Source organism: Parus major, chromosome 5, assembly GCF_001522545.3.
Source record: "Parus major isolate Abel chromosome 5, Parus_major1.1, whole genome shotgun sequence".
NCBI lineage: Eukaryota > Metazoa > Chordata > Aves > Passeriformes > Paridae > Parus > Parus major.
This window is the reverse complement of record NC_031774.1, coordinates 18,126,690-18,154,626: the sequence shown is the minus strand read 5'-3', so window position 1 is coordinate 18,154,626 and position 27,937 is coordinate 18,126,690. Positions and strand designations below refer to the sequence as shown.

The following is a 27,937-nucleotide window of genomic DNA, read 5'->3' as shown; positions in this document are numbered from 1 at the left end:
AATTTAGTGGTGAAATGACGTTCTCTGTTTTATTCTATCTTGTCTGTTGGCTTATATATACTGTCCTGTGTATTGGACCGAAATTACACTGTGACAGTAAAAGTTTCACTGGATTGTTGGTATAACACTTCACTTGACTTTCATGCTGAAATAGGGTGGCAATGTCAAAATCCTTTCATGACTAGCCTAGAAGTTGCATGGTCTAGAATTTCAGCTTAGTGTGTGCTGCAATTGAAAAGTAATAGTGGACAGAAAAGCTGCTTTTGTTTTCGCTCTCCTGTGGAAACAGGAGATTCTGTAATATCTGAAGCTAAGTTCTCTCTGGCTGTTTTGTTTCGTTGCTGGGGTTTTTTTGTAACACAAGCACTGAGTATAACACTGGCATGCTTGCACAATTTGGTATGTTCCAATCATGCAGTAGACTACCTGAGATTGATTCATGCTTGAATTAACTCCCTATAACATCAGTTCTGTTATTGATGTTGAGCTGTAACTTTGGAAAACATTAAACCATGATACAAAAGCGTAATTATTATTTTGAAAGATTACTATGGTTATCTAGAAACGGTACCCGAGTCACAGGCTTGATAATGATTGTGTTTTGAAGTACAATTTAGATACGTTTCTCATATCTACTATGTAATATAGTAAAAGGTCAGGCAGTAGATGTGGTCTTTTTAATCTTTCCACAGGGGAATATATGAAGAAAAGAAGTGTAAGTAACTGTATTTATATTGAGATTGAGGTGTGCCCTACATAAGCAGCAATATTGTCTGTGACAGGTTGATGACTGGGAAGTCAGGAATGACCATGCCTATCTTGCTCTTCCCCTGACATGTTGTTTAACCTTTAGGAAGTTAGTTTCTCCCAAGGCCTTTTTTTACTGGTGGAACAGTGATAAATATGGTAGCTTCCTAAATGTAGTACAGTATAATTTACCAGTGAGAAGGACTGTGAGGTACATTACACATTTAGACTGTCATTTTTCTTTCGTTGAACCTAATCATTTGGTGTGTATATTCTGTTTTTGCTCTTCTTCAGGCCCTTGTAAAACTTTTCTCAGGGCGTAAGCCCATGTTATACAGTTTCCAGACATCTTTACCACGATTGCCAGTTCCAGCTGTTAAAGACACAGTTAACAGGGTATGTACATTCACCAATTTATTTTCTTCAGTATTGTAGAATCCATATCTAGATGCCTTTTGGGGTGTTTTTTGCCATGCCTCATGAAAAACTGCATAGTGATATTAATATGGTGTAACAGATTCAAACTTCTTCATGGAAATCAAAATAAAGGCTGTGACAAACCAGTGAAACTGGTGACAATTTGAAGCCAGTGCGATTCACATAGGATGACATGATGCCTATCGTAAGGCTGTGCCACAAAGTGTGATTTCCAGGGTTTTTGAAGCACACTACTTTTGTTATCCTCTCCAGTTGTACAGCATTACTAAATGTGTGTGTTATAACACAAAACCTTGTATTGAAGTGTGTAAATATGGCAGTATGTCACAGAAACTGAAGGTTTGATTTTTAGAGGAGAAAAAAAAATCAGTCTGCTACTAAAGAAGCAGCATGTCTTACTCTTTGGAGTGTAAAATCTTCAGAGAAGTTACCTCTTCCACTTGTGCTTTGCTGACAAATGTCTTAAAATAATATTTTATCTTTTGAAGTTTGCAGCAGAAGTTTAGAAGAGCATATACTCTTTATTTTAAAAACATGGTATTTACAGCCTTTTGGATTGATAGTGGATAATATTTGTTTACTGTTAAAGTGCTTTATGTAGGACTGGTGAGAAGCTATGTATTAGTTCCTGTACTGATGCTGATTCTTTTCTTGTGTTCTAGTATCTGGAGTCAGTTCGACCACTTATGGATGATGAACAGTTCAAAAGAATGGAGGGTCTTGCCAAAGATTTTGCATTTAATTTGGGGCCAAGGCTTCAGTGGTATTTGAAGCTAAAATCCTGGTGGGCCACTAATTATGTGAGTAGATAAATAGGAGGCTCAGTTGTTCAAATTACGTTATTTGTTCTCTGGTGCTTTTTTTTTGCTTAAATTCCATTATTTCTTAAATGTAAAAGAAGGAAATTGAAACTGATTAATATTTTTTTAAACTACATGAGAATTTCTGTGTAAATAATTTGTGTGATTTGGTAAACAGTGTGGTGAGCAAAGGTGAATTAAACTTGAAAAAAATGAATCCTTATTTTGCATTTTGTTATTCTGGAGAATTTTGCTCTTAAAATTGCTTTTGGGGTTAGTTTGTTTGCTTGTTAGCTTTATAACTCAATAATAGGCTTGGCTACCCAGGTAGTTTAGAAGAGTGATTTAGAACAATCTTTTAATATAGAGCAGCTAAGGCATGTATAAGAAAAACAAAGAACTGTATCAATTGAGTTGTTGGTCTATCTTTTCTTTTTTTTCTTTTTTTCTTTTTTCTTACAAAAAAAAATCCAATCCTCAATGTCATAGTGAGAACTATAATGTTAATTCCTTCTTGGTATGTTATTTAACATAACATACCTGTACCCCGGTAGCCTCATCTGTCCTGATAAAGGCTGTAAAGCATTCAGGAGACCTGATGCATTTTAAATATTTTGTGGAGATCATGATTTCTTTGAAACCTTATCAGAGAGATACAGCTGAATTTAATTTGGTTCTCTCACCCTTTTTTCCCATTTTCCCTGAAGTCTGATAGAAATTAGCGGGGTGTGGGTTATTGTCTTTTTTAAGTAGGGAGGCAAACCTGCAGTTTCCTTCCCACTTCTGTATGGAATGTTGTCTTGTGGAGCCATTAACACAGAAGACATAAACTGTGGAAATGATGAGATTTTACTGCTCTTGTTTTTCCTTCCTGCTGCAGGTCAGTGATTGGTGGGAAGAATATATCTACCTTAGAGGACGTGGACCAATCATGGTTAACAGTAACTATTTTGCAATGGTAGGTAAATCCTATAAACACCTTATATGCCAAGCACTGTAATGTTTATGGCAGGCATCTTACTTCATGGTGTCTTTCTGCTTAGAAATCCATTGTCACTGAGCATGTAACCTTTGTTTTTCTTCTTGTATAACCTGCAGCAGGTGTCTCCAGGAGCCTTCAAGTATGCCACATGCTTGAAGTACTTCAGGTGCACCTGTCTTAACAACCCTAGCACAGCTGCCACTTTGGCAAACTCATGCAGCAATGACCTAAACAGTTTTGTCCCTACTGTAAAAAGCAATCTTCCAAAGCTCCATGTAAAACTTCATGGGTAGCACAGCTGAAGGAGGCGTGTGCTCATATTAGCAAATGTACGTACAGGAAGTAAAATTGTAAAAGGCTGAAAAAATAAAAAGGAAAAAATAAAGGAATATGATGGTCTTGGGTCAAGTTTTATGTAGCACTGTCTTTTCTACTCAAATGACTAAAAATGTTTAAGGAGATCGTGACTGCTGAAGAAAAGTTTTATCAGCTCACTGCACTTGTACACTTACTAAATTTCAAAGCCTTTTCTACATTGTCCAGAATAAACTTTAAAGAACGTGGATGAGAAGTTCTATCAGGTTTATCTTTCTTTTAATGTAGCCTAGTAATCATTAACTTATGATTCTTATTTGCATTACAGGACTTCCTTTCTTTATGTCCCACAACCCTGCAGGCAGCTAGAGCTGGTAATGTTATCCATGCCATCCTGCTCTATCGGAAAAAACTGGACAGACAAGAAATCAAGCCAGTATGTATATCAGTTTAAATGGCTTTTGATCCTTTTCCAGCACAATCTGTGAGAAGCTTGCCAGTTTTCAGAATGGGAGAGAAGAGGAATGTCTTATTGTTCTAAATTTTTGTGGTCCAAGTCATCTTGACTATCACTTGAATTGTATATGGGCAGAAACTACAAACTGTCAAAAATACAAAATGGTATGGATACAATACAGGATGGTTGGGATAAAGGTCTGGAGGCCACTTGACACCAAGAGTGAGCCAGTGGGAGATTATAATGATGATATGAATTCAGTGTTGCACTAATTTCTAGGTAGCAAAGATAGGCAAATCCCATTTGAGTTTCTGTACTATGCAATGGCTGTGTATTGTAGTAAACAAATACTGTGGAAACAATTAAGTAGGATTATTTTGAGATCACTGAAGGGATGTGATTAATAGTATGGAACTACAAGTCTGAGAAATGTGAACTTTTGTTCCTACACAGCCATAAATAGCTTAAAAGAATGAATTAAGGGGTAATGCATGCTGCATGTGCACGTTTTGCATCTAGACCATCCATGGAGTACTCTTTGGATTTCAGGTGCTAGCTAGCTTCAGTCTTCCCTCTTGAATGGTGAGCTTTTGGTAGAAGGGGAAAAAACGGTATTTCTGGAATGTGCATGAGGTATTCCATATGTAATTCAAGGAAAGACCATGAACAGGGAGGAAAAAAAATCAACACTGCATTAATGTGTTATAAATCTTACTATTTTGAAGCCTTTGTTTAACTAGATCTTGGGGTTTTTTCTTTACCTTTTAATTTTCTAGTTGTATACACAAAATTAGATTTTAATGTACATTTGCTTCACAGATTCTTCTGATGGGATCCACTGTTCCACTCTGCTCAGCTCAGTGGGAAAGGATGTTTAATACTTCCCGTATCCCAGGAGAGGAATCAGGTAAGCAAGGCAGCCAAGGAGAATAAACACCTTGATGGGATTCAGGGCTCGGTGTCTTTTCTACTAAAAATCTGATTTTCCAGATAAAGATCTGACTGGCACAAGTGTACATCAATACTGTGTTCCAAGACTCAGGATGTAATGGATTGTAATGTAATGTAATGTAGAGTGCCTAGACACTTTTCATTTTAGGGAGATTTTGAAGCTTTTTTTAGTGGTTTTCCTCCTTATTTTAAAAAAACAAGTTAATATCTGCCCTGTTTTTTAATTTATAAATAACCTTTATTTTACCAAGCTCAGAATTATTTTTTAGGTCTTAATATTAAAAGTGGTATTTTTTTATTGCCTTTTTTATTTTTCCTAAGCTTTGTCACTGTAAACAGAGTCAGATTGCATCTGGAAGAACTTACTCTTTGTAATCAGCAGGTGGAAGAAAACATTGCTATTCATTTCCTTACTTTTTGAGAACTTCACAGCAGGTTTTAGTGGAGATTTGTGCTGTTGTGTTTTTCTACAAAAGCTTAAGGTGTATCTAGGCTTCTCTGATCATGTCATATGCTGATGTCAAGCCTCCTAGAACTGATTTACATGTTTACCCAACATTGTGGCAGCATCACAGTGAAATACAAGCAGGAGTTATTGTTTAGGCACCTCCATTGGGAATGCACGTATGGGCTGCCACTTGAAGACACGATGGTTTTTTTTACTTTCTACGAGGCCTGTAACTCACTCTAATGTTTCAAACTGCCTTCAAACTTGTTACTCCCACTGAACTACAGAGTTCAAAACACGGAGTTTGTGAACAGACACAAGGATCTTGCCCATTCTTCCCTGCTGGAGGGCTGGTATTTGCTGTAAGGAGATGGATAAGGGGGAGAAGTGGCATTATGTAGTGGATAAAGTAGTAAGTGCACATGTTAGATAAAGACTTTGCTCTCAGTTCTGCTGCTGGCCTTTGCTAGATTGTTGAGGAATTTTTTTCCAGCTGTGCCTCAGATGGCTTTATCTGTGAAGTGAAGGAAGGGACATCCCTGGTGTCATTACTTTGTGTCATAACCAGAAGCTTAAATAGACAAGCAGGTTTTTGAATCTCTATTGGACAACTTTAGTCTGTGAGCTACTATTACTTAGAATACTGCAATACTTCAGGTACTGAGAGTCCAACCCTTGCCTCTTCCATTATTGTCAATAAAATAAAAGATATAAACAGTTTTCAGTTAGCTTCAGATTTGGTTTTCTTTCAGTCTAAAATGAGTTTTGCCCAGAAGTGTAGAAGTGACTCATTCTAACTAGCACCTGTATACATCCTGTATATCTTAGTGGTTCTCCTCAGTTTCTCCTGTTTAAAGTCTTTCAAACTAAACTACAGTCAATATAATAGTTACTGTATTTTCCTCCTAAGCTCTTCACATTTCCTATTAGGCTTTTTACATTTTTCTTTGTTGCTGTTTTTCTGAATGAAAAGCAATGGTATCACTCTGTATATGTCTAAGTTAGTTCCAAAAACATTTTTCACACATTCTTATGAGCAGCTTGACTCCTTGTCCCCTGATTTCAATTACTTTATGTATATTACAGTTCCTAAAGAAAAAAAGGAAAAAAATTGTCTTCATATTAATTGGTGGTAAAATCTTGATGAGCATTGTTATCCTGTCACTTGAGCAGTTGTTAAATAGCCATGATTGTTGAGAAGACATGCTATGGGGTGAACAACTTCGCCTGTGGTTTGATACAGTGCTTTCATGACTAAATTTAGGCTTATCCCAGTTAAGCCATATAGATAGCAAAATGAGGAAAAAAATGTGACTTAGTTTTCTGCTTCACATAACATTATACATTTTGGCCATATATGGAATATTCACTCTGCGTCTGCCAGGACAAATGTAAACAAAAGCTGATGGTATAAGTCTGAGTTTCTTTAGACTCTCCATGAGTTGTCTAGCACCTGAATGCAAGTGATTTAAAAGTACCACCCTGATACTCATCTAGCATGTTCTTTGCTAACTGCTTCACCAGACTACACAACTAGTGCTCATTTTTCAGACACAGAAATACAGATTTCGTTGCTTAATAGTGGCCTCCAGTGCCACCAGTGAAACTGGTGGTGCTATATATGCAAATGATTATCAGATCTGGGTATTTGACTGTTTCATGTGGGCATCTTTATGATGAAATAACATGGGGTACTGAAATAACTCGTAGTGCATGCAACAGGCATCTGATATTATTTAGTGCATTAGTGTTTTGAGACTTCAGCTTTGTGTTCACGTAAGTGATTACAATTCTAGATACCCTCCAGCATGTGAAAGACAGCAAACACATTGTTGTGTATCACAAGGGCCGTTACTTCAAAGTGTGGCTGTACCATGATGGCAGATTGTTGAGACCCCGAGAAATTGAACAGCAAATACAGAGAATTCTTGATGATGATTCAGAACCTCAGCCTGGTGAAGAGAAGCTTGCAGCTCTTACTGCAGGAGACAGGTATGGTGGTTATTACTTTTTAAATAAGCTTAGTATTTAGAAATCATTGAAGATTTGCTTTTGAATTTTAAAATAATCTGCAGTTGTTTATACCTTGGTCACTGATTTTGTATATGGATGATGTGTAACAGTGCTTCAGTTGCTTGTAATTGTGTGGAGTTTAAAAAATTTTGCAGTGGCAGTCCTTTATGTGGATTATTATTTTTACTGTTGTCTTCTTCCTTATAATAGATACTTACTTTTATTTTAAATGTAGATGATCTATGCTGTAGGTATTGCACGTACAGAAATGTTGAATTTCTGAGGATGAAGTTTTGCACATGTGTGTAGATGAGTTGAATTGGTTCTTAGGATTCCACTGTACAAGTATTCTCCGAGCTTTTCACAGCTCTCACAGTTTAAATGCAAGGAAAGTAGTTGTGTCAAATTCCACAAATGTAGGAAGAATGTCTCACAGTGATTTTAAAGGTAATCAAACCTTGTCAGATTTATGTAATCCGGCTATAAACCAAATTTTCTTTTTTACAGAGTACCATGGGCTAAGGCTCGTCAGGCTTATTTTAGCCATGGAAAGAACAAACAGTCCCTAGATGCTGTTGAAAAAGCAGCATTTTTTGTGACATTGGATGATGTCGAGCAGGGGTACAAGAAAGAAGACCCAGTGAGGTCACTGGATGCATATGCAAAATCATTGATACATGGCAGATGTTATGACAGGTGCAGTATTGACACTGTGGAAAATGACTTCCTTTTTTTTAGAATTTGGCTAATACATATGAATTAATGATGATTTTTAAGTTTATAAATTCCACAGAATCACAGAAGGGTTTGGGTTAGAACAGACCTCCATCTCCAACCCCCTTTGCAACAGAAAGTGACAACTTACACTACATCAGATTGCTCAAAGCCCAGTCCAACCTGACCTTGAACATTTGCAATGACAAGGCATCCACAACTTCTCTGGACAATCTGTTCCAGTGTCCCACCAGCCCACTGTAATAAATATTTCTTCATTATAACACATCTAAATTTACCCCCTTTCAGTTTATGTCTGTTGCCTTGTGTCCTGTCACTATGAGCCATGACAAAAAGCCTTTCTCAGCTTTTCTTATAAGCCCTCTTTATATATTGAAAGGCTGCAAGAAGGTGTTCCCAGAGCCTTCTCCAGACTGAACAGCAAGCCCAGCTCTCACCCTTTCTTCACAGGGGAAGTATTCCAACACTCTTGCTATTTTTATGACTCTCCACTGACCCAGTCTAACAGTTCCATGTTCTTCTTGTGCTGAGAACCCCAGAGCTGGACACAGCTCTCTAGGTGGGATCTTACCAGAGTGGAGTAAGGAGGAGGAATCCCCTCCCTCACCCTTCTAGCCAGGCTGCCTCTTAAGCAGCCCAGGACATGACTGGATTTCTGGGCTGCAAGTGCACCTTGCCAGCTCATGATGAATTTTTCATCCCCAAGTCCTTCTCTGCAAAGAAGATGAATCCATTAATCCATCAGTCTGTTGATACTGGGCATTGTCTTGACCCAGGTGCAGGGCCTTGTAGTTAGCCTTGTTGAACTTCATGAAGTTCAAGTTTTTGTCTGTTAATTTAAATGTTCTTAAATGAAAAAGTTCTAGTGCATTTGAATGTCAGTTTTAGAGAGAGAGGAAGTTACAATACAAAAATGCTTTTGAAATGTACAAAACCATAAAGAAATCTCGATTTCTTTTGTAGGTGGTTTGATAAGACATTCACTCTTATAATATTCAGAAATGGCAAAATGGGTCTGAATGCAGAGCACTCCTGGGCAGATGCTCCTATTGTTGGACACCTGTGGGAGGTAGGTGTTTGGTACAAAGAGCTAATGCAGGAGATAATGTGATACAATCTTGAAGCAGCCCTGAAGGCCAGCAGCTACTTTCAATCCCTTGCAGTCACATTGCTGATGAGTGAGTAGGGGCCTGTCTCTACAGCAGCTGTGGAATTTGAAAAAGATCCCAAACCCTTGCTTAAGAAGCTGCTGTTTTTTGAAACACAGCATTTTTGTGAGGTTAGATGTCTTCACAGAGAAGTCATACAGCTCCCCATCTAACACTATTTTAATGTTTTAAATCCTCAGATTCTTGCCTCTTGGATATGGCATTGTATTTTTTGCATGTACATATTCCTAAAGCTCTTAAGCTTTCTTATGCTGTAAAACCCCATGCTTACTTTCAAAATTTGAAAAATTGTACACAGCTTAACTTTTCTAAGCATTGTTTGCTAAGATGCAGACTGACATGCTGTTGATGTTATAGCTTGTATTTATTTGCAATGAATGCAGTAAATTCACTTTGCCATGTCTGTTCATCATGTGCTTAGTTTACTTCTTGAAATCTTATTTGATTTTTTTTCCTTTTTTGTTTTGAAGCTTAAACCTACAAACAGTTACATGACTCAAATCAATTAAAACTATTTCAAAAGCATTAGTTAATTTTGATTTTGTATGTATTTGTGCAAATAGTATTGAGTCTAACTGGTCCCCCCGAGGAATTTCTAAGTTTTATTATGGAAGTGTTTCCATGTGTATGAGAAAAAAATAAAAAAAAAAGCCTCATTGCATTCCAGGGAAGAAAGAAGGCCAAACTGATTTGAAAGTGACATGACAATGCAGTGTAGACTATCTCAATGAAAGAGGGATGCTTTTTTTTGCTTTAATGAATTATATTATATGCTTAATTCATATATCTGTACTTAATATTAGTTGGTACATTTTCTGCTCAGAGTTAAGATGACTGAAACAAGACATAATCTTTTAGAAAGTTATCTGTTGTTAGCAAGGATTTGCAAGATTTTTACTCTGAAATAAATTATTCCTTGATAAATAAGTTTTGACAAGTAACAAACTTGAAGAAATTCTCTAGAATCTAAATTGAACAAAGATTGTGAAGTCTAAGTTAAACATAAGCTTAGTTTCTTACTTGTACTTAGTTTGAGGTGGGTTTTTTATTAAGTAAGTAGGATCTAACAAAATGCACCAGTGTGATTGAATAAGTGTTTGGTGCACATTCTTCTTGTAAAACTGGGGGCTTCACTTGCAGCTGTGTTTTGGAAATGGATTGTACATTTTATTTGGCTGTGTAGTGAAAATAGGTTATATTTCTTTCACAATGAATCCTAATTCCGTGGCAATAAGTCATGTGTTGCAATTCTGAATAAGTATCATTCTTTGCAGAATGTGATGGCAACTGAGTATCTTGAACTGGGCTATTCAGTAGATGGACATTGCAAAGGAGATACCAACCCAAATATTCCTATTCCTACCAAACTTCAATGGGAAATTCCAGAAGAAGTAAGTACATAAGATTTAGTGGTATGAGGCAGAAACTTCTCTTTTCTCCAGTGGTCAAATAATTAATATAATTATTGATAACCCTATAAATCAGCTTTAAATTCCTGTGCATCCTCTAGGTTGTGTACGTCATGTGTAGCCATTACTCAGTTTACTTAGAAAGTCAGGGGGTTTTAAAATCAATCTGTAAAAATTCTGACTGGGAAATGACAATATTTTACTACAAGCTTTCTTGGTTGGCAGTATGTCAAAAATAAGTGGCCACCTCTTTTGAATAGTGTCTGTATTAAAATAAACTTTTACTTGCTGAGGTTTCATTATTGTTGTCAAAACAAATACTCTTGTCTAATAGTTCCTTTAGAATAGCTTTTTTTTGTGTTCATAGCTCTGTATACATGCCTAAAACAATTTGATTTTCTAAGGTTTTTTTTTTCCTCAGTTTCTAGAAAAACTGGCACCACCTTTTTAGATTTTAATTTTGAATAAAAAGCTAATGGTTGGTGATGTGTTTAATTAAACATGTATGGGAGCATGGAAGCCACAATATTATTGCCATTCTGTAACTGTAGGCCATTCTTTTATATTCACCTGATCTGAACAGTTTTAATGCTGGTGGGTTTTTTAAAAGGTTTTTTTTCTGATGTGAACTGGCTTAAAATGTTATTATTAGCTTTTTGAATTTTAACTTTTGAGCAAAGATATCTTCTTTCTCTAATGAGAAATTATTTAGGTAATGATGTTTCTGGCATGCATAAAGGCATTTCCTGTTTATCAGTTAAAAATACTTGCAGTTTTTCAATAGTTTTCTCAAATGCCATGAATGCATGTTTGTATAATACAGGTGTTTGTTTGGTTTTATGTTTTTTTAAGTGCCAAGAAGTGATTGAGAAGTCTCTGAGCACTGCTGTAGCTCTAGCAGATGATGTGGACTTTCATTCATTTTATTTTGATACTTTTGGGAAAGGACTAATAAAGAAAGTGAAGACCAGCCCTGACGCCTTTGTGCAGCTCGCACTGCAGCTTGCTCACTATCGGGTAAGAACAGACTGCTGCTGGCTTACAGAACCTCAGTAAGCTGGGTGTAATGGGTTTGTGGTTGAAACATGTGACTGTGTAATCTTGCATTGCTTGTACAAGGTTGTTAAAGACATTCGATGCAAATTGATAGCAAACCCTAAGCAGATCACTAGCTGGAAATCAATTCTACAATGGTTCACATTGATACATTTCTAAATTTTTTCTCTTCTGCTTAGTTGGTCTGTCCCTAAGCATTTTGTACTAGAAATAAGATAGGAAGCTTCTAGTAGCTGTGTTTATAATCTAAACAGTGTTAAACTTACCTTTTAGATTAGAGTCACACATGATGCAGTAGTCATGGATGTACCTAAGAGGATTAACAGAAATGTCGATTTGTATTTTCTTCTGTTAGCTCACCTTTCCTCTAATGTGCTGTCAGAAAAGATCAGTGTAGCAACATTCAGCTTCTCTTATAAAATGAAGAAGACTGAATATGAAATGCAGGGAGTAGTCCTTGCTAGTCTGGTTGTTCTATTAGTGTTTATCAAATCCTGCTGCTAATCTTATTTTTGCCTTTATTATCTTCAGGTAAGTGGGCTAATGGTGGGCTACTGAAAACTTAAATCTTAATTTGTGGAGTGATTCATAGCCTGTGTGCTTAGCTTGGACTGTTGATTAACAAAGAGGGGCCAAGTCTGTCTAAACCTTAAAGTTCATATTTTTCCCTTTTTCAAGGATATGGGAAAGTTTTCTTTAACATACGAAGCGTCCATGACACGCTTGTTCCGAGAAGGCAGGACCGAAACGGTTCGTTCGTGCACTGTTGAATCTTGTCGTTTTGTTCAAGCCATGGAAGACCCAACAGAAAGTGTAAGTTCATGGAGTTAGTGCCTTACACAATTGGGAAAGTAGGTTTGGATTGGGTATTAGGAAGAAATTCTTCTCTGTGTGGGTGGTGATGCACTGGAACAGGTTTCCCAGAGAAGTTGTGGATGCCCCATTGCTGGCAGTGTTCAAAGCCAGGCCAAATGGAGCTCTGAGCAACCTGTTCCAGTAGATGTCCTTGCCCATGGCAGGGGGGTTGGAATGAGATGATCTAGAAGGTCCCTTCCAACCCAGCCAGCCTATGATTCACTCATAATTCATAAGGCACATGAGTTACCACTAGACAACCATGTAAATCCCCAAATAGTTTTTAAGTATTTCGAGTGATGCTTTTTTTTTTAAGGAAGGAAGAGCTGCCTAAGGTAATTACCCACATTTTCTGTCAATAAAGCAGAAATTCTGGGCCATACCAAAAAAGAAAGGCAGAACTTAACTAAATATACTCTTATTTGCCTGTTTCTGAACTTCAGGAAACTGATTATTTGTGAAATTTTTGTGATTTGTAAAACTTGAGCGTAGATTTATAGAACAACTAATTTCATACCAGTTAAGCTTTCCTTTCTGACAGGGAAACAAGAGTAATTCACAGGAAGGAATTAGTTGGTCTTATATGTTGATTTTGATGACCAGCATTAATGGATCTCTGTACATTTAGTGTTGGCAGTTTGTCTTCTAAAATAGCTCTGGCGGTTAGAGCTTTTTTTAAATCATGTTGAGGTTTGCTCCCTATAACTCTTCAAGACCGGTATCAATAGAAACTATAAATACTGTAGTAAACCTGAGTTGTAATTGTGTTTGATTGTAGGGTTAGATAACATTTAAAATACAAATTAGTTTTCATTATACAGTTTACAGCAGGTAATAGCTGACACTTGCTAATACCTAAAGTTAAATACCTGAGGTTGAAAAGCTGGAGGATATTATTTGAGGTCAGTTGTCTTGTACTTGACCTTTAAGTGCTCAAGGCTTGAGAGTCATTGCTGTAACTTAGTTTTTGCACCTCATCCTTAATGCAGTTCACTTAACTGAGTTTTCTTTATCTTTTTTTATTTGTTAGACTGAAAATACGCTGAAGTTCTTTCGGCAGGCAGCTGACAAACATCAGCACTTGTATCGCCTTGCCATGACTGGGGCTGGCATTGACCGCCACCTCTTCTGCCTTTATGTCGTGTCCAAGTACCTCGCTGTAGATTCTCCTTTCCTCAAGGAAGTAGGTGGCTTTTATTGATAACTCTTCATTACCATAAGTAGTCCTTGGCTTAGTGTTTTGTGGTATCTGCTCTTGTACGACTCTGATTTTCCTAAGAAAAAAGGTAAAATTTCAGCTGGTTAAGATCTGCTGATAAATTGTTAAGTTAGTTTCATTTTCCTTTATGTATGCATTTATTGATAGACCTAGAAGAATGCTTTCAGTGGACTTGTTAGCAAAATACTTGTTACTTAGAATTCCAAGAAATATATAGTCAGTATTGAAAACAAAACTTTTGCTTGTGCATTTTGCATATTTTCAAGGAAGTACAACAGAAGCTGTGTGATTTCTCTTTGAATTTTCTTGTGAAACTGGCCAATTCAATTACTTTTAAGTTACTAAGAGTTAAAGGAGCTGGCTATGACATTAATATCATTGTTTCTTACTTTGACAAATTACTAATTAAACTAGATTTTAAAGCTGGGTTTTATAAAAATAATTATGCTGCACCTGTTCATTTTTTCAGATTAATAAAAAAAATGTGTTCCACCTTGCCTCAAAATTAAGCTACTCACATTTTTCTGCTTCCTTACCTAAATGTGGCTAAGTCAAGAATGAAACAACTTTCTACAGTCTCCACAAATTTTCAACATGTACTGTTAGAGATTGTGCAAGTTTCTAACTTCATGTAGGATCTTCCTGGGATTTGAATATGGCTAATAATGGTCTTGTTAAAACAAGACCTCTTGTGTATAAGTTACATGGCTGTAGACCAGAGAATATTGTTTGAAGTAGCATTTCTATTGAAATTCTATTTTATTCTCTTTGAGGAATTAACATCACTTCCTAATATGTTAATGGTATCCATATCAGGACAAGTGTAACTGTTTCATTTAAGCGTCTTAATTTTTCATTCCATTGAAATGGGAGTTATCCTTAATATTGCTTTATAAAGTGTTTTCTAACAATTCATAAAGCAATATTACACTTGTTAGAGCACTTGTTATCTTGACTAGTTTTTGAGAAAGTTGCATGTTCTTGAACAATGTTTTCTATTTGTTTGCATCTCTTTCATATCTAATAAAGGTTTTGTCAGAACCTTGGAGGCTGTCAACAAGTCAGACACCACAGCAGCACATTGATCTGAAGAAGAACCCGGAAATGTTGGCCTCTGGTGGAGGGTTTGGGCCGGTATGTTTCCTAAAAACAAGTACCCACTAAAAAGAGTTTTATTTTCAAGACACCTGTCAAAAAATTTCAGATCTGCCATCCCTCATTGTTGCATATCAAAGGTGCAGTTCATGCTTTTAATTGCATGTGTTTAATACTTTCCTGTGATGTGGCTGTGCTCTGAAAAATCTATAAGATCATCCCACTACAAGAATAGATTATTATTATTAAGGAAATATACAGTTATGAAATGTGGTACAGGGCTACATGGCAAAGAAATCTGATGAAATTTGGGTTCTTATCACATTTCCTGTGCCCAGATCTTTTGTACATCAGGCTGATATTACAGTAATAGTCCCCTTATTACTTAAACTAGATTTTAAGGTTGGGATTTGTAAAAGTATTTACACTTGACTTGTTCTTTATATTTCCTGCTTGATTGATAAATGTGTTCATACATTCCTCCAGATTAAGTTGCTCACATTGTTCTGCTTGCCCCTCCTAAGTGTGAAAAATGGCCAGGTCAAAAATACAGTCATGTTCTATGACTTCTGTAGACTTCCAGGAAACCAGTGTATTGTTAGAGGTTTGACAAGCTGCTTACTTGCTGCCATTTTTAATTGATATTTAAGCTTGGCCACTGATAAGAATATTGGTGTCAACAAGACCTCTTAAGCAGCCTTTATGGGGCTCTTATACTAGATTAATCTGTTTTCAGAAAGTGTTTCTATTGAAGGAACAATGAGAGGCATCACAGGACTGCTCTTTGCCCCCCAGAAGTTAGGGTGACAAGTCCAGTGTATTTTAGCTGGTTTGTCAGGCTGGAAGATGGGGGGTGGAAGGTGGGGTGCATTAAATTGTTGTTGTTTATTTACTCATGTTTCTGATACAGCTTTCAGTAGTTTTTGAAGTTGAAATGAATTTGACTTGCAATATCAAGGAGGCCTAGCTATGGCCATACTGCTCATTCTTGAGAAACTGGCTTCCTCAAGCAGATTATCAAGTCAGCATTCCAAATGCCCAAAAGGCAATAGAAAAGGGTTTTAGCTGCAAGAATTTATAGCACTCTTTTCCTTTTTTTTTTTGTTTTGTTTTGTGTGGGGTTTTTTTTTGTTTTGTTTTGTTTTTTTTTGTTTACAAAAACTGTGCTTTGGTTTGCTTAATTAGCCCAGAGATTCAGAGCATCATCTTTCCATGCATGTGTTTTTTGTTGGTTTTGAAGGGTTTTTAAGCATTTATTAGAGTTTATCTCTGTAGCAGTGGGAAGAGTTGAGAAGACTGTTAGACCACTTAACAGCAGTGGTGAAAAAGAGATGGAAGGCTGTGGTCCTTTGAGTTAGGAAAGACATGGAGAGGGGTGACATCAGGATAATCTGTGTTTACCAGGCTTAGTTTGAATATAACATCAGACTGAAATTTGGGACAGTCATTGCTACTAATGTTGAAATTGGACCAGACCTCTGCTCATGGTACAGGTGTTCAGAATCACATGTTTGCTGTAGAGGCAGGAGCAAATACAAGGCTTTTACACTGTGCTTGTTTACATCTGCAGAATGGTCCCAGGAGACTGATTGTTTAGGTATACAAATGAACTGTTTTATTCCTTGCTGCTTAAGCACCAAAGCTGTGTAGCTGCTTAGAACCAGGCCTTGATAAGGGAAGCTGTTTGAATAAGTATTTTATTTTAAACTATTAAAGCTGGGAAATATTAAAAATATTCAGCAAATGGTTATTCCATGCACTTCAGATGAACTATTCCTTAAGTGGAGCCAATATTCAGAAATTATGTATTAAATGTAGAAGCTGAAGTTTTACTTGAGGAAATTGCAACTGATTTTAAAACCTGTAGTAACTTCTAAATTGTGGATAAGTTGACTGAGAATGAAGGAGAAAGAAGAAGTTTAAAATGTTTTTCTCTTCCTTCTTCCCCTAGGTGGCTGATGATGGTTATGGTGTTTCTTACATGATCTTGGATGAAAATTTCATTCATTTCCATGTCTCCAGCAAAATATCTTGTTCTGAGACGGTAAGAGTCAGTCCTTTCCTATAGTTTAATAAATCCCTTTTGCTGGGTGCTTATAGAGTTGTTCTACTCATTGTCTAAAATATATAGTAGAACTTCCAACCTATTGTTACAAGGTGTATTTTTCTTTCTCAATATATGGTGTTTTGCTGGAGTTTTTTTGACTCCAGTTGTATAAATTTAATTGTTTCATGAACCAAGGGTACCATATTCCATTTCACTTACGCTTTCAAGCATAAAGAAAACATTTGGCCCAGGATCATCTTTACACATGTGTAGTTCCCTGCAACTCATGTGAAATGACCACATGTGTCCCCTAAACAGAAAGATGGGCATATCTTGGTTTTTCTTATTACAGTTTTTATTGGTTTGTCTCAGGCTACACCTGTAAAGACAAAATAAAATGTATGCTATCTATTTAAGCCTTCCTGGTTTAAATAATACTGAACTAAGCTGACCCATAAATTACAATCCGTGCTTAAGAAACATAACTAATCAAAAATTTATTAAAATAACACCCATTATTAGAGTATAGTAGATGTCATATGTTGAATATCCTGCTGTTGTGGAGGTCTGCTTTGAGTTCAATTAATCCTTGCCCTTTATATTGTTATGGCCTTCCTAAATATACTGAGTTCATTCAGGATTACATAGCTGACCTAGTTTTCCTCTTTTGACCTTGTCCAGGAGATCATGGTGCTTCTAGTTAATCTTTAAAGATTAGGAAATACAACTTTGTTTTTTTAATAGTTGAAATTGTTCTTAAGATACCTGTTAGCTTGTACTTTAAATTTCGCTCTGTTCTTTTTATTTATTAATCAAGTCAAAAGTCCATACAGAAAAGACAGTATTTTATGTGTGTGGCCTTGATATTAAAAGGGTCATTGTAGTAGATCCCTGTAATGCAGCTAATAATTTACATTTGTAATCTGAATTTCTTTCTTGTACCATTCACCTAGCACTTAGAATAAACAGAACAAGTGTCTGTTTTGTTTACACTTGGAAAGTTATTATTTTCATTTTCAATATTTTTTTCAATGGCAAATGATTCAGCATTTCTGATAGGAACTCAAAAATAATTTTTCTGCTCTTTCAGTACTTCTTGGTCATTACTCATACACTCACTGAACATTCCCTTGTTTTATGAAAATGAGCTTTTGCAAAATTTTGTTGGAAAAGCAGTATCAAAACTCAGCAATTTTAGAGCAGCAGAAAGCTATGCATGCATCTGATTTTAAAAGGATATGATCTCATCTGTGACTGTAGGAAAGTAAATGCATAATGAAGAACTCATTGGTCAGTGACAGCATGAACCTGGATTAATCTGTATAGTGTTAAAATTTCTGTTATAAAAATTCCCATTCTATGGTAAAATACATGCTTGAATTCCATAAGCTCCAAAACTACAAAATATTAGAAAGTTTTTCCTTTTGCCTGAAAAACAACTGTTGATGGACAGTACAAGTATTTGGTTTTTGTTTGTTTGTTTTTAAAGGATTCTCATCGTTTTGGAAAGAACATCCAGAAAGCAATGGTTGACATCATGGGTTTATTTAACCTTAGTAAAAACTGTACAAAGTGATCTGCTTTCTTGGTGCCAAGCAAAGTCCTCGTGGTGGGATGAGAACTCTTCTGCACAGGGAACAAGAGCAAGGTTTGTCGAAGAGTAGCTGGAGAAGAAACTGAGTCATCACCTTCTTGATCACCTATTAAAGCCTTAGCAGTATATTAAATGTGTCTTTTTTGTTGTGGTTTGTTTTTGGGGTTTTTTTTTTTGTCAGTAGTATGGAAGAGCTTATTTCTACAAAGGATGACTTTTAAAATTTTCTATGTTTCTAGGGAGGAAGCATAGTATCATTGCATGAAGTCATGTATATTCTAACTTCTGCAGTTTTCTCTTAATTTGCATACACTTTCTCTCTCTCTCTTTTTTTTTTTTTTTTACTTTAAATTAATTTACTTGTTTCCAGAATCAAAGGGATAAAACACACCAACTTAAATACTAGAAAAAGTTAGATTTGCTATGTATTAATAGCAGAATATTCTTCAATGTATCTGCTGCTTTATGTAAATGAGTGACAAACTTGTGGCCATTTGCCTTCCTTGGTTTCTTCTTAGAGGTAAATTGTGTAAAACATACCAAAAAATCCCTGCTGTAACCTACCTTAACACACTAAGTTGTAGAAATTTTATGGTTTTTGCAAAGAAGGAAAAAAAAAAAAAAAGAAACCCAACCACTGGATAGTACAAAGTGTCCCCTCATTGGAAAGTATCACATTTTTCTTACTGCTTATAAGACTGTTCATGACGTTGATTTTATTTCTGTATAAATAAATGGACCTGTGTGCTTGTTCATGCAAGTGCCTTAGAAAAACAAAGATCCTTAGCCCAGGAAAAAGGCACATGCTGGCAGTTGTTTCAGTGGTAAGAGAGGTAAAGCTGTAGTAATGCAGACCTGGTTTTCAAATTACAAAATAGGATGAAGCAGCATAAGCAGATGTGAATATGTTGCCAATAGTGCAGTCAGGTTTGAAGCTCTAATGAAATGCTCTAAAGTTCTAATGAATTGTTTAAATAGCAAAGGTCTGTCCTTGGGAAGGGCAGGACTAACTTTGTTTGGAATTAACAGATATTCATGTTTGCTTTGGTGAATGGAATTGGTATCACTCGGGTTTCTGGGTGCTGGGAAATGTTCATTGAGTTGGATACAACGTGGTGGAAAGTCTGCAAAGCAAGGCTGCCTGTGTAGGCTGATGGATTGCAGTTGGCCTGCTTTCAGCCTGGAAGGACCACTACTGCAGTGCCAGCCATCTGCATGAGAAGGGCAAATTGCTAAAGCCATGGGAAATAGCTCCAGAGTGAGAAAATCATGGCCTTCTCAGCCCCCTCCTGGGAGATGCTCTTGGTCAGGCAGTTTCTAGAGGATACCGGTAGGGAGGGGAAAGCTTTTGCACTCAAAAAGGAACATGATGTTTCCAAGTGCAGAAATAAAATGGCTGCTACCAAATGGAGTAATTTTTGCATGATGCTTCTCTGCCCTGGGCTTTATAGGTGTGGTACCTTTTTTACATCCTGCAGTGCAGTAAAGTGTACTTGTTAGCACAACCAACATTTTTTTTGTTATTATTATTTTATATAAGGTACATGATGGTTACTGATACAGTGCATGATGCTCCCAAGCTCTGCTGAGTTTGAAAGACCCTTGGGGTGGATATAAAGCTTCTCATTAGACTTCAAAAGTTTCTGGCCAGTATTTCTAACTTTCTCTTTGTCTTTATTTTTACTCTGATTTTTTAGCTATTAAAACACCTGTGTATGTATGCTTGGAGTGGGAACCCTGAAAAATCCAAGATGCATACTTAAGCGACTGCATGCTTACATAAATGTGGGAGTCCTCACAGGAACTGATTAAAGACACTCATTATTTGATTAGGGTACAGTGTGTGGGAAAGGACACTTTGAAATAAGCCTTACTGCATCTGGCAGGCCTGGCACTTATCAAGCTACTGCAACAAATTTGTAGTGATCTATTTTTGGAGATGCAGAAATAATGCACTGGGGTTTCTGGAGGTTGTTTTTGGTGTTGGTTTTGTTTTGGTTTTTTTTAATTGACCACTGACCAGTCTGTGTGTAAATTAACATAAGGGCATATTAACTTGCAGGATTTTCTTTAAAAAAAAAGGTTTAGATTTGACTCTCAGGTCTTAAGTGTTTCTAGTCTGATTTTAGTTAGTGCAATTTTGCATTCTTGGAGAGTAAGTATGATTGGCACAGAAAGCTGTTTTTTATTGTAAATGTTTAAAATGTTTTGTGGTGTTAAATGTATCTTTTTAAATTTTGGAATAGATGTAGTTCCTAAACAGATGATATTTTATTTCTTTTTCTTTAAGATGTCAGCAGCATGTAAATAAGATATGCTTTTTGGATGTAAATCTTAGAAATCCACAGTGAATGTAGGTTATTAATAAATAATTTAAATCTCGATGTTCAATATTGTGTACATACAGTAAAACTGCTTGGGTTTTTCTTTTTTTTTGCTCAAAGCCATAGGAATGTAACTGAAATTACCTAGATTTGAATGAACCTTCTAGTACAGTGTATTTTATTGTAAAGTTAAATGTTCATATTCCAGTAAAACTACTAATTTGATACTAAAACCTTGAATCATTGATTCTCAATTAGTGATTCAGGAGACCAAACTTTTAGGGATGAGGAGGTGGCTAAAAGTCAGGTTGGATGATAATAATTTTTTTTCTTTTTATTAAATAGCAGTGTGGAATGGGTGGAATATACCTCGAATCAGCATTTTTCAAATTGATTTTTTCAGCTATTTCATGGCAGAAGTTAGGAAAGCATGAAGTCCATTTACAGGGTACCATTGTTCAGGATTAATACCGTTTCCACCTGAATATTCTTTTGAGGCTTGAGACTTTTGAGGGACTAGGGAAGTGTCTGTGCCTGACCTTGAAAATTGTGGTTCTAATTCAGCCTTTGTACCAATTGTTTTCTCATGTAAAATGTATTAATTTAAGGTAGCAGATTTTTTTTAATCTTGTTTAGTTGCTTTACATCTGTTGTCAGTTATTTACATCCAACACTTTGTCTCTATTTTCTACTTCCTTCTGTGACTTGAAAAAGTGAAATAAAATTTCACAATTACCACTACTTAGAAGAATGTTTAATATCTTTTGTATCTTCTTCCCAGCTCCCTTGCTGTAAGTCTCTTGAAATTCAGGACCTGTGAAACCATTGCTGTTAAATCCACTTAGGAACAGTAGCAGTGAACAATTCAGTTTGTTTTAGCAGTGATTTCAACATGTCTTCTAGTTAATAGGGAATGTGTTAATGAACAATTAAAACTAAAAGGAATTAAATCTCCCAAAAGAAGCTGAAGGTATGTATTCACCCTTGTCTGCCATCAAACTGTGTTCACTTTCCTTTTTTCTGTAGTGATGTCACACAAACATTTCAGTTTCTGACTTCAGGCATTCTCTCTCCAGAAGGAACAGTCATACAGATAATGAGAATGTGATCAGGTGGAACAGTTGCTTCCTTGGAAGTTGAAGATAATGAAAGTTTGTTAGTCTCTGACCAGGAGCTAAAAATGAGATCTAGAAAAATCTTTCTGACCAGGTCACTTCCTCATATCCTTACAGTTTATCACACTATTTATGAATGTTTGCTTCCTTTGCCCTTTTTCTTGAAGGTATTAGAGCGAAATTCTGATCAGGTTAAAAATAATTGTATTAAATAAAACTGATTGGTTGTTTCTACGTTGCTTGCTTACCTTCCTAAACCGTTCTCTGTATAAGGAGGAAGCACAGCACACACAGGTGGAGGGCAAATTCTCAAGTTCAAACAATATAAATTCTGATTTGAAACTAGAAAACCCAGATGTAGTTGGTTTCTGTCTTTGTTCTATTTTCTGTTTATTTTTGAAAACACAAATGTAGGTATTAAGTGTGATGCTATTTTAGTTGCAAATGCATCTGAACCAGAACTGTATACTGAACAGAAAAAACAGAAATAATATTCAAAATATGTGACAGTATCTGGTAATGCTGAATGGGCCACAGCATTTACATGCCTTGTTATGTCATGAAAATGCATGTAGCTTCCCATTTTAACATCACTAAGTCAGGTTTTTTGTTTGGTCATTTGGCTTTTTAAGAATGAATCATTAAATACATAAAATAGTTAGAATTAAAAATTGCTTTTCTTCAGGTGTTCATATCATTCCTATCTCCAGGTGGAGTTAAGAATGAGTGATTTTATTTTGAAGATGCCAAACACCCAAACTGTTTCTCCCAGCAAGTCTTTTAGAAAAGAATGTTTCTTTCACAAGAATGTAATGCTGTAGTGACATCAGAATCTTTTATTGATGCTGCAAGGGAGTTATTGGTTAAACCACTCGTCTTTTTTATAAACAAGACATGCATTAGTTTATGTACTAGAATTCCCTCAGTGATATGTGTTACCTCAGACTTGTGCTGCTGTATATGATTAAACAGTAAGTATGCAGGCTAAGTTTTATGCTAATTGGAAAAATCTATACAACTGTCTAAAATGGGCTTTAATTCTAAGTGCCAGAGGCTAAGAGGTGCTTTCAAACACTGTCCTAATCTGATCTGTTCACAAAAGAGAGGCAAAGAAAAGTGTTCCCTGCAGATTTCCTACATTGTGGAGCAAGGCAAAATAACATCTGGAATTCCTGCCTGTTTCTGGTCCTCAAGGCTCAAGTCTAATTGGCTCCTGTCTTTCCCTTGCACATTCTGATTCCAGTTCAGCACAGTTAAGAAGGGGTCTCCTCCTAAGGCCACCTGAACTGCCAAGTGGGACTGCACCAAATAACCCTGGGCAGCTGATTAATTAGTACTGGAGCTTTTTTGCCACGTGCAGTGTATGCAAGGGAACAGGGCTGGGGAATCAAATCTGCTTCTAACATCAGCATTCCCTACCTATGCAGAAATGTTCTTTACAACTTAATGATTCTCTTAAAATTCTTGAGTTTTTCAAATATAAATTCCAATGTATGTGCAAGACTAGTTACAGAAATTTGGGCTTTTCATGAAAGGTGTTTCTGAAAGGTATTGTATTTTTGTCAACAGGATTTTTCAGGTTGTCTTTTCAGGGTTCAAAGTGTGTATTGAGTGGCAAGGCTTAGAAGTGTGACTTTTGGGAAGATGACACTCTAATCACAGAGTCTTAGAACATGCTGAGTTGGAAGGGACCCATCAGGATCGTCAAGTTCAACTCCTGCCCCTGCACAAGACACCCCAAGAATCCCACCCTGTGTCTAGAGAGCAGTGTCCAAACACTTCCTGAGCTTTGTCAGGCTTGGTGCTGTGACCACTTCCCTGGGGAGCCTGTTCCAATGCCCAAACACCTCTAGGTGAAAAAGCTTTTTCTAATACTCAGCTTAAACCTCACTGACACAACTTCAACTCCCTTGGGTCCTGACACTGGTCACGAGAGAGAAGATATCGGTACTTGGCTCTCCTTTTCACTTCAGGAGAAAATTGGAGACTGCAGTGAGGTCTCCCCCTCAGTCCTCTCTTCTCCAGGCTGAACAGGCCAAGTGACCTCAGCTGCTCCTCACAGGGCTTTCCCACCAGATCCTTCACCATCCTCATGGCCCTCCTTTGGACACTCTCTAATAGATTTATGTCATTTTTATATTCTGGCACCCAAAACTGCCCCCAGCACTGGAGGTGAGGCTGCCCCAGCTCAGAGCAGAGTGGGACAATCCCCTCCCTTGCCTGGCTGGTGATGCTGGGCCTGGTGCCCCCCAGGACAGGGTTGGCACTGCTGGCTCAGATTTCATTTCTGTTAATGAGTTGCTGGATTGGCAAAGTAGGTGAAAGATTGGTTTCCAGCAAGTCACACCACATCTGTGATGGGATGCCACAGCACACAGTTGTTCATTTTGGAGCAATCTGATTTATGGTACAGCTGAATTTGTAGTCCTGTTTCAGATGACTACTTCTGACTTAGACTAAATCCCAAATATCCTCAGCCAATTTATATAATTAAAGATTAAGTCTTTTTTTTTTCACATACTTGATTGTGACTGTTGCCCAACTTCTTCAGGGCCATTTAGAAATAAGAGGAAGCTTCCTGGTGTTGAAAACACCGAATGCCATTGTTACTGTGGAGTATGTTACTGTTCACTGTCATTCTTTAGGAATATTTTTACTTGAAATGCAAGCAAAAATCATTCTGCCATTGCCAGTTAAATTAACCATTTACAGTGTTACACTTGAATACAATCCTTGCTTTAAAAAACATGATTTACGCAGAAAAATTATAACATCAATTGTGTTCGTTTGGGATTTAAAGTAGGTTTTAAAGCACGCCTGTTAAGATTTACAACTTTATATTCCAGGCTGAGGTAAGAGTGGCAGTCAATATTGTTACTGAGACAGCAATTCTTCAGAGCACAAATGTTTACAAGTCTGACTAGGAGTTATTAGTATTGCCTAGTGTGGCAGAGGAACAGAGGAATCCAGATGTTCACATAGAAATCATTCCAACGCTGTGGCAATTATATGCTGTAATTGATAGCAAATTTATATGCTAGAGAAAATTGACTAATTCGTACCATGCTAAGCATGGAAGGTCACACCTAGTAAGTGCCATATCAATAATAAGAAGAATAATAAGAATTCCTTGAACTCACAATCTAAATTTTATCTAGCTATGCAGCTACATATATATATATATATATATATATACTGCTATTTTATATATATAAAACATGTTACTTTCTATTTAATAGCTGGAAACAACCAACAACAACAAAAAGCTATGTGAAGATTGCTTTATCCAAAGGAAAACTCTAGATTTATCAATCACAACTGAGTAAATGAACTGTTACAATGGCATGTTAAGGAGCTGCAGTTTTAGATCTCAATAAGCCCTTCCAAAAATTAAGGGTGAAAAGCAAATATCTTAGTGCACAATTATCTGTTTGTTTGAGAGATTCCACTCTGTGATTATGAAGCTTTATAGGATAGGTGGTACTGTTAGGAAAATCTTAATATGCTTGGAATTATAGTTTTTTACATTAAAACTAATAATTAGTTATTCATTCCAGGTTATCTGTCAATTGTATGTAGGTACCCAAATACCCAAATGTTAATATAAATAGTTGTGGCACACAGAAGCTAAAATTAATTCATCTAATTCCTAACTATCAAGACTAAAATAATTATCTCCCATCAGGTACATTTTTATCTTCAATAAAAACAAAAATTGTCTCCAGGTAATTTGAAAATATATAGATTCAGATTTATATATTTGCCAGATAATATACTGTCAGGTAGTATATCAGATTGTTAATTTGCAACTGCTTGTGTTTGTGTTCTCAAGCAATAATGGGGCAGAGGAGACAAAGGTAATGGAGACACCACCACTTATTATTTTATTTTTTAACTAAAAATTTCTAGGCACTCCAGGAACATAAGAGTGATGGATATGTGAAACTTATTGGAAGTTTTAATATAGATTAGTTTCCATATAAATGACATTTAGCAGAAGCCCCTGAATACTTTTGCATTTACCCCCGTTTGCCACCAAGGGACACTGTTTCTCTATAAATGAGGAGAAGCCTTGCAGGCTATGGGATTTTCCTTAGTCTTGAGATTCAGAATGTCTCAGTAATATTTAGATAATAAAGTGAACTTGAAACGCCATGAAGTTGTTAAAAAAAAACCCTGGGTTTTGAGGTCCTAGAGTTACTGCTATTTAAATGGAGTAGCTCATTTTCATTTAAGCAGCAACAAAATATTTGAGTTTCAGTTTTAATGTGCATAAGTATTGCAATACCTAAATAGAACTTCCTCAAAATATTTCTGTATGCTTTATTTAATTATTTACTGTTATAATTTTATATGGTCTTTTATTTTGATAGAAGCTGAAACCCAGAGCCTTTTCATATTAAGCACCATACAAGCACAGATGTTGCTCTGAAGAGCAGCAGGTGCTGAGTGTGGACATCTCTCAGCAAATGCTCCAGGTGTGGAGTCTCTTTCCTTTTATTTGTCAGAAGCCATCAGAAGGGTAAAACAGACTCATGCAAGTTAAAAGGTCATGTTCCTCTTTAAAATTCAAATTGTCATTTATTTGCTGTAATGCTAGGGAAGAAAAACCTGAGGGAGAGCAGGCTGGAATATGTTCTTCAGTTTTCATTTGCTTGAGCTTTTTCCTGTTCTACTCATCTTCACAGCAAGTACAAGAATTAAGATAAGGAACTGAAAGCTTATCAGGATTATTCTCTTCAGGTTTTGAGTTGTCCTTTGGTTTCTTTTTTTTTTTTTTTTTTCTTCTTTCCTTAGATGGGAAGGAATTAAATACAAGTTCAAGATTCATCTTGTAATCTCACTGTGTTAAGTACAACATACATTCCTTTACCTCTTTTTAAAATGGGTTGTTAAGGCTGTGTTATTGGAAAGTAACAATTGTGTGTATTTTTTAAGTAGTTTAACTGCCACTCAGTATTCTTTCTGCATATAATGGCTTCTAGTTTCAACATTTGCTAGAAGTAACACCAGAATTAAAAATACAGGTTTTGGTAAGAAAAATACATTTATTCTCTTGCAAACCTTTAAATTTGGTATTATATAGATTATGCTGTTTCTGAGAACCCTTTTAAGACTCTGTTGGGGTGAACAAAAGCACATTGATTTTTACCAAAAAAAGGAGAATATTTTCTTCTGTTAGGATATTTTACACATTTTTCTTTTAATTCAGGTTTCTTAGTATCAATGCAATAGCACAGTTCATTTGCCCCAAAAACATTTCATTATCTTACTTAATTGAGATGTTTCTAAATCTAATTAGCATGTGTTTAGCCTTTATTTTTAACACTAGTGATTTCCTTTAATTTTTAAATAAGAGGCAGACTTGCTAGGTAGCAGCAATTAAAAAAAAAAAGATAAAAACAGTACTTACTGTATCAAGACTAATTTCCTTGTATTTCTATATATGTCTCTTCTCTTTTTTTTTTTCAACCTGTATAGCTTATCTTTTGTTTTAGGGGCTACAAAGTCCAAGAAACCACTTAACTGCACAACATCTCAGTGCCTTAAACTGTAAGTAAAAAATTATCAACATTTAAGGGTTACTAATTGCAGTGTGTAGATGAAAAGACAAACATACAAGACATGTGCTCTAAGAAGAACAGTATGTTTGCATTTAAAGTTATTCATCTGATATTGAGATAGAAAAATCCACAGCTGATGTAGATTTTTGTCACAGAAGCTCAGAATTTCTTACAGGGTTGAAGATGACTGCATATAATCCATAGCATGAAAAATAAGAAGTGAATCTGGAACCATGTTTGGAAAATCCTATGCAGAATGCAAATGCTGTATACTAAAATGAAATTTGCTGATACTTTTGTACATGAATAATATGCACAATCATTAGATTTGATTCTTTGAGAGGCTGGGTATATTTTACAAAATGTACATTTGATAGAGAGAAGCTCTGTGTCTAGATTTGGATGTGATTAAATTACGCAGAAACAAACCTTTTTCTTTAGTAGAAACTGAACAAGCTGCCTAAAAGCAGAACTTAAATTTCAAAACTTAAACCAGTTAAAATATTTTTGTTATTTTGCATGATTAATCATAAATACCGTGATTGCTTTCCCAATGGAGATTTTTGCAACAACTGCAACTGCAATTGTTAGTAATTACTGCAAG

At 36.1% G+C, this 27,937-nt stretch overlaps 1 protein-coding gene across 4 annotated transcripts in view; it reads left to right on the top strand.

The window, feature by feature from the left end:
• The window catches only part of CPT1A (carnitine palmitoyltransferase 1A), a 63,931-nt gene extending 42,536 nt beyond the window's left edge, over positions 1-21,395 (top strand). For all 4 annotated transcript variants that reach the window (XM_033515405.1, XM_033515406.1, XM_015630513.2 and 1 more), the window contains 15 exons: positions 1,042-1,143; positions 1,848-1,985; positions 2,866-2,943; positions 3,611-3,718; positions 4,559-4,646; positions 6,935-7,130; positions 7,659-7,847; positions 8,850-8,955; positions 10,330-10,446; positions 11,317-11,481; positions 12,199-12,333; positions 13,406-13,558; positions 14,624-14,728; positions 16,641-16,733; positions 18,226-21,395. In XM_033515405.1, coding sequence (XP_033371296.1) covers positions 1,042-1,143; positions 1,848-1,985; positions 2,866-2,943; positions 3,611-3,718; positions 4,559-4,646; positions 6,935-7,130; positions 7,659-7,847; positions 8,850-8,955; positions 10,330-10,446; positions 11,317-11,481; positions 12,199-12,333; positions 13,406-13,558; positions 14,624-14,728; positions 16,641-16,733; positions 18,226-18,312 — 1,860 coding nt within the window. In that variant the 3' untranslated portion in view covers positions 18,313-21,395. The remainder of the gene's footprint in view (positions 1-1,041; positions 1,144-1,847; positions 1,986-2,865; positions 2,944-3,610; positions 3,719-4,558; positions 4,647-6,934; positions 7,131-7,658; positions 7,848-8,849; positions 8,956-10,329; positions 10,447-11,316; positions 11,482-12,198; positions 12,334-13,405; positions 13,559-14,623; positions 14,729-16,640; positions 16,734-18,225) is intronic.
• The last annotated feature ends 6,542 nt before the right edge of the window (positions 21,396-27,937 follow it).